The following is a 13,802-nucleotide window of genomic DNA, read 5'->3' as shown; positions in this document are numbered from 1 at the left end:
AAATGTTTGGTCCCAAATAGCAATGTTTACACATGCTTGTGCAGCTCAAGTCACAGCACGTAAATGAAATTCATGAGATTTCGAATGAGCACGCGATTTGCTCTTCAATCCGTATTAACTGCTTGGGAATGGTATAAAACTTCTCCTCACATTCTCTTTGTGTGATACAGAATTTAAAACTGGAAAGAGCAGCAAATAAAAGGAATGTTGATTGTGACAGCCCCAAATAATCATAGAGTAGCATTTTCCCTTCTTTTTTAGCAATCAGTCATGTGCCTGTAAACTAGGAGACTATGAAATAACGCTACCTAGATGATCATCAGTGCATCGGTATCAGGTTGAGGACAAATCTGAAATAATTTTTGGAATGATTCCCGCATCTCATTTGCATAGCTTTCAAACAGCATCCCAGCTGCCTGCCCTGACCTGGGGAAGGGGGCTCACCTGGTAAAGCTTCAGAGATTTGTGGAGCAGGACACGCCCTTCTTTCCAGTGGTCCCCTTGGTGTCCGATGGCCATCCAGACCAGCTGGTCGTACTCCTCTGGCTTCTGGTAGCGCAGCTTGACCCTCAGCGTGCCCACGTGCGAACCAGACATGTGGTACCAGAAGGTCATGCAGTGGGCAGAGTTCTGGGAATAAACCACGGGGCTCACCAGGCGAGCGACTTTGCCCTTTTGGTTTTCATCAGCCTGGGAGTAGATGAAGTTGCCATCTCCTGCTGTGACAAAAAGCTGTGTTAGGGGGAATGGCCAGAGGGATGCACCTCTGTCTCTTTTCCATCAAGTTCTGCTCTCAAACCTTCTCTCCTGGCCAGACCACCAGAACCCACTTGTGCAGTGGTGGTGGTGGTGAAGTGGGTAACGGTAGGTAACCTCACTGGCGTTGAAAGGCTCTTGGCATCCATGAAAGGACGTTTGTGATGGAGACTGTAAATCTCAATAGTCGGATACCACTTATCTAGAATGCACGGTCACATGGACATGGGCTATGACTTGCGTTGGTCTCTACACCATTGCAAGCAGATCGGATGCGCTGGAAGACCTATTTCCATGCAGTTCTAACACTCGAGCAGCACGTGTGTGAACACAGAGTAAATGTAAATATTTAGATGTATTCTTATTTATTTACCATTGGAGCAGGAAGACTTCTGGTGGATGTTGCTTTGGTTACTGTTAAGTGCCTGATAACAATGAAGCTGCTGTCTGTCCATATAATCTGGCAATTTCCCCCCACCCCCACTTCAAATTCCAATTCTTTTCCCCTAGTTTATTTTAATGGCTTATATTAATAAGTTCCTTAAATACACCTGAGAGCTTGAAATTCAACTGTGAGTCCCGCTCTTGTTTGATGTGGGCTTCTGGTTCCAGGAGAGGAGAGGCTGCTCTTCTGAGGCTTATTAGAATGTGCCATTTCGGCAACGGAGATGCTTGCTGAGCTTGGAGGACTAACTCCCGGCTCTGCTGTTAATGACCCCCGGTGGGAGCACTGCCTCCCGCTACCACCTGGTCTAAACACACAACTCATGTTTCACTGTTTGCTCTGCAAATAGAAATGCTACTTGAACGCCGCACCTGATGAAAGTGTGGATCTGATGGCGAGCTTCCGTGGGCAATGGGGTGTTCTGTGTGCTGCCCCAGGGGCTGGCATGTTTGGGAGATGCTCTTGCACTGCGTGTGTGGGTGCGTCCTGCGTTAGCAGCATCCAGGTAGAGTGGATGTGTCCTCGACCACCATCTTCCTCCCTCACCTGGCTGCTTGTCTGAGAGGCTCCTCAGCACTCTTAATAAAACTGTTGGGTGGGATAATGAAAGGAGGGTGGGAAATAGAAGCCACAGCCCTGGCAGAATGTGTGTGATCTCCGTCTCTCCTGGACCGTGTAGACTCGGTCACTCCTGGGGTCTGTTTTCTCCCACTGATTTACCTAATGATGGTCACCTGTCTGTGTGATGGTGCCACCTCTCTCAGCCCACCAAGACAGGCCGGTAAGACCTTCCCTCACCTTGCCTCTGCCGCCTTGCCCCCATCGTGTAGAGAAGAATGAGGGTGAGGATGCTTAGCTGAGCTGGTCCCTGAGCCAGGCCTGCATCTTGGCTCCCTTCTGTGCTGTCTTCTGCCACCCCCACTCCCCCTGCCACTGGACACTTTCATCCCACGGCATGGGTGAGCTGTTTCTCACCTGGAACCAGACTGTGAATGCCCCCAGGCTCGGACTCCCTCCTTTATACCTACATCTCCCGCGCCCCTCCCAGCATCTGCCACGGGTTTGGGGAATCCTCTGTAAGAAGTGACACCGCTCCATTGTTAGAGGTCAAATGCAGAAAACCAATCGAGATCCCTTTGATGAATTCAAAATCAGGCCACAGACTATTGTACCTAGACACTGTTCATTTTCAGAAGCCTCCACGTCTGATTTGCAAAGCACCGCACATGAGCTGTGGCGGGCTGTGTGCTTGTGTCTTGTGTGTGGGGCTCTTTTCATCCAGACTTTTTCATGTTAACAAGTCCCTGCCTTTCAGATGCCGGGCTCACCCAGCTCGCTCAGCAAATGATTGCAAGTTTAGTGCTGCGGGGGCTCTTTCTGGTCTGGGTGGATCTGGAGGGCTCCCGGGAGGACAAAAGAGAAAAATGCTTCTGAAGGAATCGCACTTCTCAGCCGTTCATCTAAGACACGCCTGCCTTTTCTGACACTCCAACACATAAAGCGCTGATATTTTTCCTTTCGGGGTTTTATCGCAATTCTAGGTCAGGAACTCTCTCTCCGTTTTCTCAATTAGCACTGTACTTCTGTAAGCCTTTTAGCTTTTGTCTCTGGCTAACGTAGCTTTTAACCTCCTTTGAATGTCAGATCCTACTGAGCCTTTTTGCTTCACTTTGCATCAATTTTTCCACCATTACTGCCTTCATTTCAGCTAATTGCATTTGGTTAATTTGGTGCCATTTCTACGTACAGTGCCATTTACAGTCAAAGTATTTTAAGTTTTCTAAAACTGCTTGTCTTAAGATTCAATTGAAAGTGTCTCAGAATTGAAGGAGTTCAATTTTATCCAATTTCCTTGTCAGTCTTATTAGGAAAGGAGGTAGCCGTGATGGAAAGAGGCCTATTCAACCTACTTAATGGTTGTATTCACTGGGGGCAGAGTGAACAACCAAGTGGGAAAAGCATGAAGGAGCCTTTGGCCGTCCATCAGCCCCCTGGCCCACTCATCAAGGGGGACCTTGGCTTAATGAGATGTCTCAGCTCAGCAAATGCCCCTCTGGGGTCTCTCTGGGAACCATGACTTGAACAAGCAGTGTTGTCGGTATCACTGAATGGGCTGGAAGGTTGTGGGTTGGGTGTTTTCTGTGTGTGTGTGTGTGAGTATATGCATGTGTGTTTTTTTTACAGGACAATGATGGTTTTTTAGTCCATCTCTCAAGCTGAGTAATGACTAGGAGGAAAAGAGGATGGCAATGGGTAAGAGTTCCTAGAGGGGCTGACAGCTTCCTGTGCACCCTAACCCTAATTAATCTTAGAAGGAAAGTAAGACAGGACGTGGGGTGGGCTGCAAACTGGGGTGTGGCGAGGTTTCTACTTGCTCAGAGAGAATGAGCTAGATTACTATCTTCCTCAAAAGAACAAGATTTCAACCCCTGACCCCAATCCACTTCCACTCCAAGGGTCAAGAGAGTAGGCATTAGGCAATAAATGAAATGACACTATCTATGTCTAGACTTGCTTCCAAATCACTCAGAGTCAGGATGCTAGAGGTAAAATGAGATTCCTAGGACCTGATGAGTGTTGAAGTTGGGTTATGTACAGAGAGGGTTCATTTTACCATTTCTTTTCTCCTTTTGTCTATGTTTGACATGTCCCATGAAAAACCTTCAGAAAGAGTAGAAAACAGGTCCTAATTCACACACACTGATCTGCCCAGTTTATTACTTTTCACAGGGGTCAATCTGTTGCTAAGTTTATTTTGCATTCTCCAGTAAGTGGCCTAAGAGAATCTCTACTAGGAAGGGCATCTTTTTAATTCCAGAAAATAAAAGCACAAGTGAATGACTGTAGTATTTTCTAAACTCACAGACCCCAGCAACCCTCCTCAGTAACACCCTCTCAAATCTAAAGAAATGAGGCCACAGTGAACCCTCCATTACCTGTGTGATCCTGAATCGGTCCCGTCTTGCTAGTCAACACACTCCATTTGAGCTGCACGTGATTGTCATGTTCCCAGTGACAGAATGTCTTGTGAGAACCCCAGCCAAACTCACAGTTAAAACCATATGTTGGAAACTCTTCAGTGGGTGGAAAGGAAGAAACAGAGACAAGTAGAGAAACACACATTTGATCATTTAGGTCAGAGAGGTCCTTAATTCCTTCATGGAAAACACGATTTATATAAGTTAGTATCTATCTGAAAATCCTAGGAAAGCCACAACACCCAGGATTGCCAAGGAACGCAAAAGATGCATGGAGAGATGCACATGCTTGCAACATCACATTTAGTAACTTTTTTTTTTTTTTGGATCCAGCTCAAAAAAAGATTATGGACTGCCTGTCAACTTGGTACATAAAATTTCCAGGAAGGTTACTTTCCAAAGCATGTATTATTACATCTGTAGCATTTTATTTCCACAACATTTAATATAAAAGATACTCCGCTCTTGAGGATAGTCATATAAATTGATATCCACCAATGAAAAGAATCTTAATTAGAGACTGACCCATGAACCTCCAAAGTCTAGAAACGTGAGTTGCCTGAATATCTCACCCTGGAGGTTATCTGTATTCTCAACACACCAGCTTATGCTCCAGGTTTTTACTGGCACATCTCTGAAGCATTTCATAAGATTTTTTTTTTTTTTAACTTCTGTGCTTTATATCAGGTCAATTAATTTTAAGTGGGAAATCTTTGCTTCTTTAGTGAATTTTCAGATTTGCATATAAATTGTTTGCCCCACTTAAATCCGCAATATAAGGTCAAGCAAAGCCAAAGCATATTTGAATAGGTACCCACTTGTATATTTTTTTAATGTTCAAAATGCTTCCTTTGGGTTCTAAAAAGAAAGCGTGAAGGGATTCTCAAGAATGATTTGTTTTGTGTGTGCTACAAAGTGCTATTTGACTATGGGTGTTTTTTTTTCTAACTTGTATAGCCTTAGTTTTTACTCAACCTTTTTGCTGGGGGAATTTGGTTAACTTTTTAAGGATAGGGAAAATGAAGCCCTTGATATTTGGAATTATTTTTTGTTAAACTGGAGCTAACAATAAAAATAATCCTAAAGATAAAATTCTTTTCCTTCTGCCAGTCCCACTCCTCTCCTGAATATAAAATTAAACACACAATAGGGGCTGTTTTCTCTAATGAGGGTTATTGCGTCTCATTGAGTTCAGGCGTCCACAAGATGGCAGCATTGAGATGAGAAGGAAGGTGCCCCGGCAGCTTGCCCGCTGATCTAAAAAATAAGTCTAAACCAATCTCTCTGTAGCGAAAGGGAAGTATGATATTCTACGCTGTATTAGGGTCAGGCTGAGAGCCTAGCTCATTGTGGTCTTTCCTGTAACTTTGTCTAAGTGTTTAACACAAATATCTTGCATTCTTCTGAGTCTGGGCTCCACTGCCCCTCCCCCACTTCAACAATGGCAGGCAGGAGGCGCGGTAAGGGAAAGATTTACTGAATAGATAAGAATGAGTTACTTTGCATTTTTAGCTTCCAAGGAACTCCTTTCAAATGCTAATGTGAAATTTTGGAAGGAAGGCGCCATACGAATCCTCAAAACTGAGCAAGATGGATTCTCCCTTCCAATGACAGTGTGACCTGCCAAAGGATTCACCAGGGCCAGCTGGGGTAAGAAAGCCTAGTAAGTCATGTGATAACTTGTATGTGTATAACACGAGCACTTTCAGTTTATGCAAAGGGCTATATTTCACAGCGGTAGTGTCACGGGAGATACATATTTTATGCCTAGTCCATCATAACCATGAAACAGGGCTTCTTAAAGCATGAGAAACCCCTCTCCCAAATCCGCTCTTCTGTACAGCATGACTGAATTTTGCAGATGTAGTCAGCCGAACAATGAAGGAGTAGTTGAATAACCTTGGATGTCAACACCCACGGCCCTGGAATGTGCTGTTGTGTAATCTTGTGTTAGAAACTGTTAATACTGAAAAATATTAATATGTGTGTGGTTTTAGGTTTTCTCCTTAAATGTCATTTATAAGACCTACACAGAGAGGAGGGCAGTCAGTCATTACAGCATACACATTTCTGGTAATATTTGCCTTGTTAATACTTTAAATTTATTGTATAATTTACAGGAAACCACACCATCCATAATTTGGCTATTACTATTCTGGCAGTGTCATAAAATAAATGAACTTGGGTATTTTTGTGGCCAAGACAAAGGGCGACTTTGCCTCAAAGACTAATTTTGACATCTCCTGTTCCAGTGAATGGAAGTCAACCTTTATCTTTCACTGTTCTTTCCAATCTATGAATTTTACACAGTGACTACTCAAACTTTTCATATTTTACTACTCTTATCTGTTTGGCTCAATCATATATAATTTATGGCAATCTTGTTAGATTAGAATTTTTTTTTTTTTAATCAGTACCTTTTGTGGGGCATGGGCATGGAGACAGAACAGCTCAATGTTGAAGATTCAAGTCTGGCTAGAAAGGCTATTAAACTCACAAAAACACACACAGACATTTCTAGAAATGGAAAGAGAAAGAGAGAAGGACAGAAGCAGAGGAGAAAAGGGCAGAGAAAGAGAAAAAAGCAAATGGACAAATGAAATTAGTATACAGGACAATGTCCATTTGACCTTTCAATCTTCAAAATATTACCCAGGCCCCATGGCTGCACAATTCTCATTAAATTCATTGGGAATAATCTGGCTAAATCCCTTCTTGACTCTTAAAAATAGCAGGAAACAATATTCTGAACTTAAAACAAATTTATAGCCGCTGTGAGCCAGCACCAGCTGTGCCTGGGGGACCTAGCTTGCCCAGAGTTACATCATTAGCACCATATATGCACAAGGATTTAATTTTCAAATCTGGTCTTCAGAACTTCTATTGGGTATGTGAGCTCGCTTACTCATAGGCTGTAAATAAGCGGAGGTGCCTGGGTCCATGTAACCATGGGTCATGAACATACTCTGAACTGATTTAGAGAATGTTTGGGGATCCTTGGAGGGTAAGAGCCTTCTGCCAAGGGGAAGATGGATTTAAAATGCAGGGCTGGCAGAGCATTAACAGGCTTTTATGCATCTGATGACAACCCAGATAGCATATGCAAATTATATGCCCACTGAACATATTACATTAAGAAGAATCTTCAGCATGAAATCTTCAGACTGCTTGAATCTCTAGTGGCTTCAGCAAAATCAGATGATGATGAAAGTTTAAGGTCTGATATGCTGCTATTTGTCAAGGTGCCTGCAGGACAGTGGGGATCCAGGTATCACTAGATGGGTCTGACGACGAGCAGGGGAAACCTCAGAGTAAGACCTGCTTTCTGACTCCACGCATGCTCAGGTTCTAAGCATTAGCTTACCCAGGAGGTGACAATGAACAGAACTCCTCAAAGAAACACAGACAGTTCACTATATACAAATGAAGAGAACAAGATCCATGACTTAGACAATGGAAAAACAGGAAACCAAGGCGACTTGTAAAGGACTCTGGGCTGACTGTAGACTAGACCATCCCTATCAGTAAGGTCTGTGGTTCTGTAACAGAGAACAAACCCGACTCCATATTGGATATATTACTTTAGCTCTAACTCTGTGCTCTGTTGCCTGAGTGTAGCCATGCTGGCTCTGCACCTTTTGTAAAAGAATGTTGCCTACAGCCTGAAATATACAGGACAGCCCATTCTCAAGGCTCTGACCTTTAAAGGTACAACACCTTTCTGTTCATGCACAGACAAGAAGTTGCAGAACAGAAAATAATGAATTGTCTTCCTGGGGGTTTATAGGAACATTGTGACCGGATCTACATGGACAGCTGCAAGAAGAAAGGATTCCAGGACCAAGAAGTTCGCAACAATCAGCTGTACCCTCTCCCTTTTTAGTATGAATGAAGTCTTAGTTCTAACTCAGGTAACATGGTTCTTTGGGACACTAGTCCACCATCTTCTTGGCCTGTTGACTTCTTACTGGTTCATGATTTGTATATTCACCCTCTGATCACAGTAGACGCTGTGAGACGACTGTTTGCTCTGGAGCTCCTCTCTGAAGCCATCATGCCAAGGGCTTTGAGCCGTAAATTAAAAGTTCACAAAGCCATTCCTGCTTTGATAACACAGGCCTCCAACATGGAGGGGGAGTCATCTCATTTTGGGTTGTTGTGTTTTGATGACCCCTAGCTCTTTTGACAGGCAAGCAGAGAGATGAGATCTGTTGATGGCAGCTTCCTAGTGGTTGTAATTAACTCTCTGGCAAGAGGAAAAACTAGAGCAACAGTTAAAATGTTTGTTACATTATTAGAACTTCACTTGTTCACCTCAACCCATTCCCTGTGACAGTCATAAAGAGCTTACAGGAAGTTACCCCCACAGAAAACCACCCAGACGGGGCTGAGTGGGAAAAAGGAAGAAATTTCTTATCAGGGAAAATGGGAAGTGAGCAAAAGGCAGCTAGCCAATCCCCCAAGGCCATATTTATAACCTGAAGAGGTATGAGGGGACTCCTGCACTGTGAAGATTTAGCTGAACACTGTTTTTCAGTTTCATCTTCGGTGTTTGGGGGTGTCTTAGCTGAGTGGTGGGCTTCCCCAATGGCTCAGTGGTAAAGGACCCTCCTGCCACTGCAGGAGACTTGGGTTTGATCCCTGGGTTTGGAAGATCCCCTGGAGAAGGAAATGGCAACCCACTCCAGTATTCTTGCCTGGGAAATTCCATGATCAAAGGGGCCTGGTGGGTTACAGTCCATGGGGTCAAAAAGAGTCGGACATGACTTAGCGACTCAACAACAATGAGCTCAGTGGTAGCAGGGAGTCTGTCACCCAGAGCCAACCATGGGGAAAACTGGGGTTAAGTTCAACTGAAGGGAGGTTTGTTTTGCAGTTTAATCAGGTCAAGAGTGACAGCACCCTTTGAGGAAGCATGCTAATTAGAACAGTCCCTTTCTGCTTTTCTGCTGGCTGAGGAGGGTCTGCTGTTGAGGAAACATTGATGTACACCACATGCCCGGTTAATAAGTGACCGTGGAGGCCAAGGCTGAGCAGGCTTCAATAGAGGAAATGGGAGAAGCTGGTGAGCTGACCTGTTCACCTCTCTCTAATGGTTAACTTTTAAAGTATGTAAAACCTCTGATTGCTTATACGCACTGTTTCCCCTCATGTGTGTCTGTGGGGAAGATTTTTTAAAAATACTATCGAAATACAGAGAGTGAGGGGGACGCCACCATTTCCCTGTGGCTGGGCCCTGATCAACAGCAAAGCTCTGAAAGTCATCAAAGGACCTTATGAACAACTTACTGACCAGAGACATATTAATATGTCTTTTGTTGTAGTTCATTGCTCAATTGTGTCCGACTCTTTTTGATCCCCTGGACTATAGCCCACCAGGCTCCCCTGTCCATGGGATTCTCCAGGCAATAAACTGGAGTGGGTTGCCATTTTCTTCTCCAAGGGATCTTCCTAACCCACGGATCAAACCCGCATCTTCTGCATTGCAGGCAGATTCTCTACTGTTGAGCCACTGGGGAAGCCCACGTCTTCTGTTACCTGAATGTTATCAACTGGAGACATTTCAATATTCACCTACATAATAATCACCCGACTAAGTTTTTGCAAAAACCCCCTGGTCAATCGCGTGTTAATAAAAAAGGATGTGGAGGCAGTCCGCCTCAGGGCTCGCCTCTCCAGCCCTGGTTCCCTGCACACCGTCTAGTGGTGCACCCACTGGAAACGTGGCTGTAAAACTGCCAACTCCGTGGCTGGCAAAACTGACAAACTTCGCCTGTCTCCGATCTGCAGAGCGGCGATGAAAATAAATAGTCAGGCTGCTGCCTGGGAGATTTCCTTCTCCCGAGTTTGCAAACACAGTCCGTGTCCTAGATGTGCTGCGTTTAAACAAAGTATGTTCCCTGGTTCCTTCCGTTGAGAGTGGGGATTGTCACCATTTGGCAATGACTGATGGGGGAGGAAATCTCGCTCCCTGCTGCATATACATGTGGATGAAAGGGAAGCAGTGTTTATGGCTCCTGCTTGGGGACCAGATGCTGGTGGCATCTCTGCTACGACTTGATGGGAAATGGAAACCGAGAAGCGTAGCGATGCGCTATTTTGGGGAAGAAGACACACATATGTGAATCAATTTTCTCTTTGGTATTTGATACCTGATTGTATAGTGCTGTCTATCACGGTTGGCTTCTCTGTGGTGAGCACAGTGGTACCACCTGAAACACAGAAAGAGTAACACACGAGATGAGAAAAAGCAGAATAAGTAATACACAGCAGAAAAGGCTCTTACATACGTCTGTTAAAGGCTAGCCGTTTCCTTAAATAACTCTTCTTTTAATTCCAGCTAGAGTAACTGTCTCAAATTTTGCTCACCACCACACCAAGTTCAAAGAAACCACTATTTTTCACCCATTTATTCATAAAGCATCTAGATAGTATGGATAATTCCAGACTTCCTTCCAAGGGCATTCCTTGACGCCCAGACTAATCTACGATGCTCACAATGGCAACAATGTAAAGCAAAGGCCTCCCAAGGTTCTTAGTGACTTGAGTATTAAACTTGACCTAGACCTCCAAGTTCAAATAGTTTCCCAAGCTTTCAGATGTGTGCCTTTTGGAGGGGAGGGTGTTGCAAGGCTGGTCCCCGCCATCTATTTTAAAAACTGAAGGTTTAAAGTGGATAGCTGTAATTCCTCCTTTCTTTTGCTGCTGTGGTTGTTTATTTTTCCCAAGGACAAATATTCCGCCCAGTATGTAGCTTGGACAAGCTGCAGGGAAAGTGGAAGAGGGGGGACACATTTCTTCACAGTCCCGAGGAGCTGGAAGACTGCACAAACAACACCCTGAACACTGTGAACTTTAATCAGTCTGGGTTGACTTGGGATACTTGGTCCAAGGACGTCGTGGAAACTTAGATCTACCATCCCAGCTTAAGTATCTTAGCTCAGCCGTTTTCTGCCCTTTATCCTGAGACTTCTCTTTTATTTATTTATTTTGCTTCCCAGGCGGTGCTAGTGGTAAAGAACCCGCTTGCCGATGCAGGAGATGCAGGCAAGAGACTCGGGTTCAATCCCTGGGTTGGGAAGATCCCCTGGAGGAGGGTATGGCTGCCCACTCCAGTATTCTTGCCTGGAGAATCCCCATGGACAGTGGAGTCTGGTGGGCTACAGTCCATAGGGTCGCAAAGAGTCGGACACCACTGACGTGACTTAGCGACAGCAGCAGCAAGGCAGCTTACAGGATCTTCACCAACCAGGGATGGAACCCACACCCCCTGCGGTGGAAGAATGGCAGAGTCCTAACCACTGGACAACCAGGGAAGCCTGAGATTTCTGTTTTAAAGCCCTGTTCCTCAACTTGCCCAAACCACAAGCATCACTTGAATGCTTCTTGAAAAACTGGCTTATTGTTTACTACGTAGGTACTTGAGAAAGCCATTTCCCCTTATGTGCATCTGCCTTGCAGATAATGGTTGGGGATCATCTATTTGCTTTCCCAAGAGATAAAGTCCTGGGCAGACTCAGGGTAAGGACATGGGTGGGCCCATGCTGATCCTGGAACGTTTGGAGGTGGTTATGAGGTGCCACTGTACACCTTTCAATGCTATCATTCAATAAAGAGACTATGATCATTCCTATTCTGGCTGAGCCCTGGTCCTAACCTACAGCTCCCACGGGTCAGAAATCACCCAGCTCATGAATCAGAGAGCCATAAAACTGAGCTCCTGGAGTGGCCTGAAGATTTCTGAGCTCATCCACTGCGGCACCAAGTCGTGTTACCCCCGCTTGCTCAGTAAATACGCTGGATGAGTGGTCACACACGCATGTGCCCTCAACGAGGCAGGCACTAGGAAAGGGAATTATATACATTATGGGTTAAGAAGGTGAATCTGTAATGGCAGAACTGGAGGGAGGCCAGAATGCATTAGCATTCCGTTCCCAGTGGTCTTACAGGAGAAAGACTCAAGGTGAAAACTCACTTTTTAAAACCGATACGCACTGTCAATTTTGTGAGAGGTTGGGAGCCAAATTCTGCTGCCGGGTAGACACAGATCCAATGTGAAATCTGGCCTCCTGGTGCCTTTGAAGCCAATTGTATTATCTAATGACTTCAAAGGCATTTGCAAATGAGGAACTTCAAGGGTGAATTTTCACCTTGGCAAGCAAGCAAAGGAGAGCAAAATCTCTCTTTATTTCCATGTGTTTGGTGCAGTTCACCTGGAATGCAGTGTTGTTTAGAGGTAATGAGCATTTGGCTACAATACTTATCTCCCACTATGTCCAAATCGGTCACCCCTGGGAGAAGACATTAAAGTGACACCATCTGTGTTTAGGACCCAAACCTTAAGAGAACACTGATCCCAATTTCTAGGCTTCCACCCATCAGGGTGAAAGAAAGAATATTTTTGGTTTGGTTTCAAGGCACTAAGCATTCCAAGTTTGCAGCGGTGACCAAAACAGCAAGGAGGTACGGACTTGCGTGTGAGTCCGGGAGGCAAGATGCTACCTGGGGAAAGATGCAGGGGTGGGGGAGGGCCAGGCTGCCGGCAATCACTGGCACCTGTCAGCACACCCTTCTTCAGAAAAGACTAACACAGAGCTTCATAGAGGAAATTAAGCTTTTAAAAAAGGACAAATTGGCCATGATGCAATAAACGAACATGAAGCATGAGAAGGCCTTCTAAGATCACCTTTTCTTTTTTTTTAACTTTTTCCTTTATATTGGAGTGTAGTTGATTACCAAAGCTGCAATAATTTCATATGGACAGCAAAGTGACTGAGTTTTAAATGTACCTGTATCCTTTTCCAAATTCTTTTCCCATTTAGGTTGTCACATAATATTGAGCAGAGTTCCCTGTGTTGTACAGTAGGTTCTTATTGGTCAAAGAATCACCTCTTTTTAATGGTGGAATGAAGTTAACTTATCAGTACCCCTAGAAGTTCTTATTATATGCACCTATTGATCAAATTATTAAGACAAATGTGCTGGCCTGAGAAAATGACATTTTGGGGGGGCCAGGATAATACGTAAAAAAAACGAGAATGCCCCTTTTTTTCCTATCTAAATAAATGATTGTATCCAACAAATGAGTTTAAACACTGTAAATAAATGATCACCTTGTATTTTAAAGGACTGTCAGTGTTTCCACTGGAAATGACCCATTTTCTGCGGTTTGCAACTTGGTGCCATTCACAATTTGCTCGAGGCTAACAGACTTGCCCTATTTCATTCAAAGGCTTAGGTTTCAATTGATTCAGTCATGAAGCAATGCAAAAATGAGAAGGTTGGTTGTTCTGACGCGAGGAGTAAATCTGAGGCTTTGACTCTAATCAATATTAACTGACCACTTTAGGGTTTATAAAGGAAAGAACCTCTTCTCCAGAGGGTAATTGAACAGAAGAGTCTCTGATGACTGTATCCATTCCTTTTTATGAGGATTTCACTACAGATGGGATGTGTGACTAGGTTTGCAAAAAGCCTAAGGTTTGCAGAGAGTGTTTATAGGCGACCTTGGGAAGGTTCTGCAGGGCCTGCTTCACAGGCTAGTACTCTTGTTTTTCGTATTAGCTGTAAGGTTTTCAGCTGGAGCTTGACATCTTACAAAGAAAAGGCCTCTGTCTTAATTA

General features: G+C 44.3%; 1 protein-coding gene and 1 long non-coding RNA gene across 8 annotated transcripts in view; one reads left to right on the top strand and one right to left on the bottom strand.

Annotated features, from left to right (window-relative positions):
* The window catches only part of LOC133259022 (uncharacterized), a 32,962-nt gene extending 23,904 nt beyond the window's left edge, over positions 1-9,058 (top strand). The window contains exons 2-4 of the long non-coding RNA XR_009740236.1: positions 3,386-3,454; positions 5,692-5,829; positions 7,967-9,058. This is a non-coding gene — a long non-coding RNA (uncharacterized LOC133259022). The remainder of the gene's footprint in view (positions 1-3,385; positions 3,455-5,691; positions 5,830-7,966) is intronic.
* Positions 1-13,802, bottom strand: part of NRP1 (neuropilin 1) — a 148,342-nt gene that overhangs the window by 7,856 nt on the left and 126,684 nt on the right. For 5 of the 7 annotated variants that reach the window (XM_061435916.1, XM_061435917.1, XM_061435915.1 and 2 more), the window contains 3 exons: positions 10,332-10,391; positions 4,138-4,275; positions 445-719 (listed from right to left, as the gene is read on the bottom strand). In XM_061435916.1, coding sequence (XP_061291900.1) covers positions 445-719; positions 4,138-4,275; positions 10,332-10,391 — 473 coding nt within the window. The remainder of the gene's footprint in view (positions 1-444; positions 720-4,137; positions 4,276-10,331; positions 10,392-13,802) is intronic. The other 2 variants (XM_061435919.1, XM_061435921.1) reach the window with 1 other exon arrangement.

Source organism: Bos javanicus, chromosome 13 (assembly GCF_032452875.1).
Source record: "Bos javanicus breed banteng chromosome 13, ARS-OSU_banteng_1.0, whole genome shotgun sequence".
NCBI lineage: Eukaryota > Metazoa > Chordata > Mammalia > Artiodactyla > Bovidae > Bos > Bos javanicus.
This window is presented reverse-complemented; position numbering and strand designations above follow the sequence as displayed.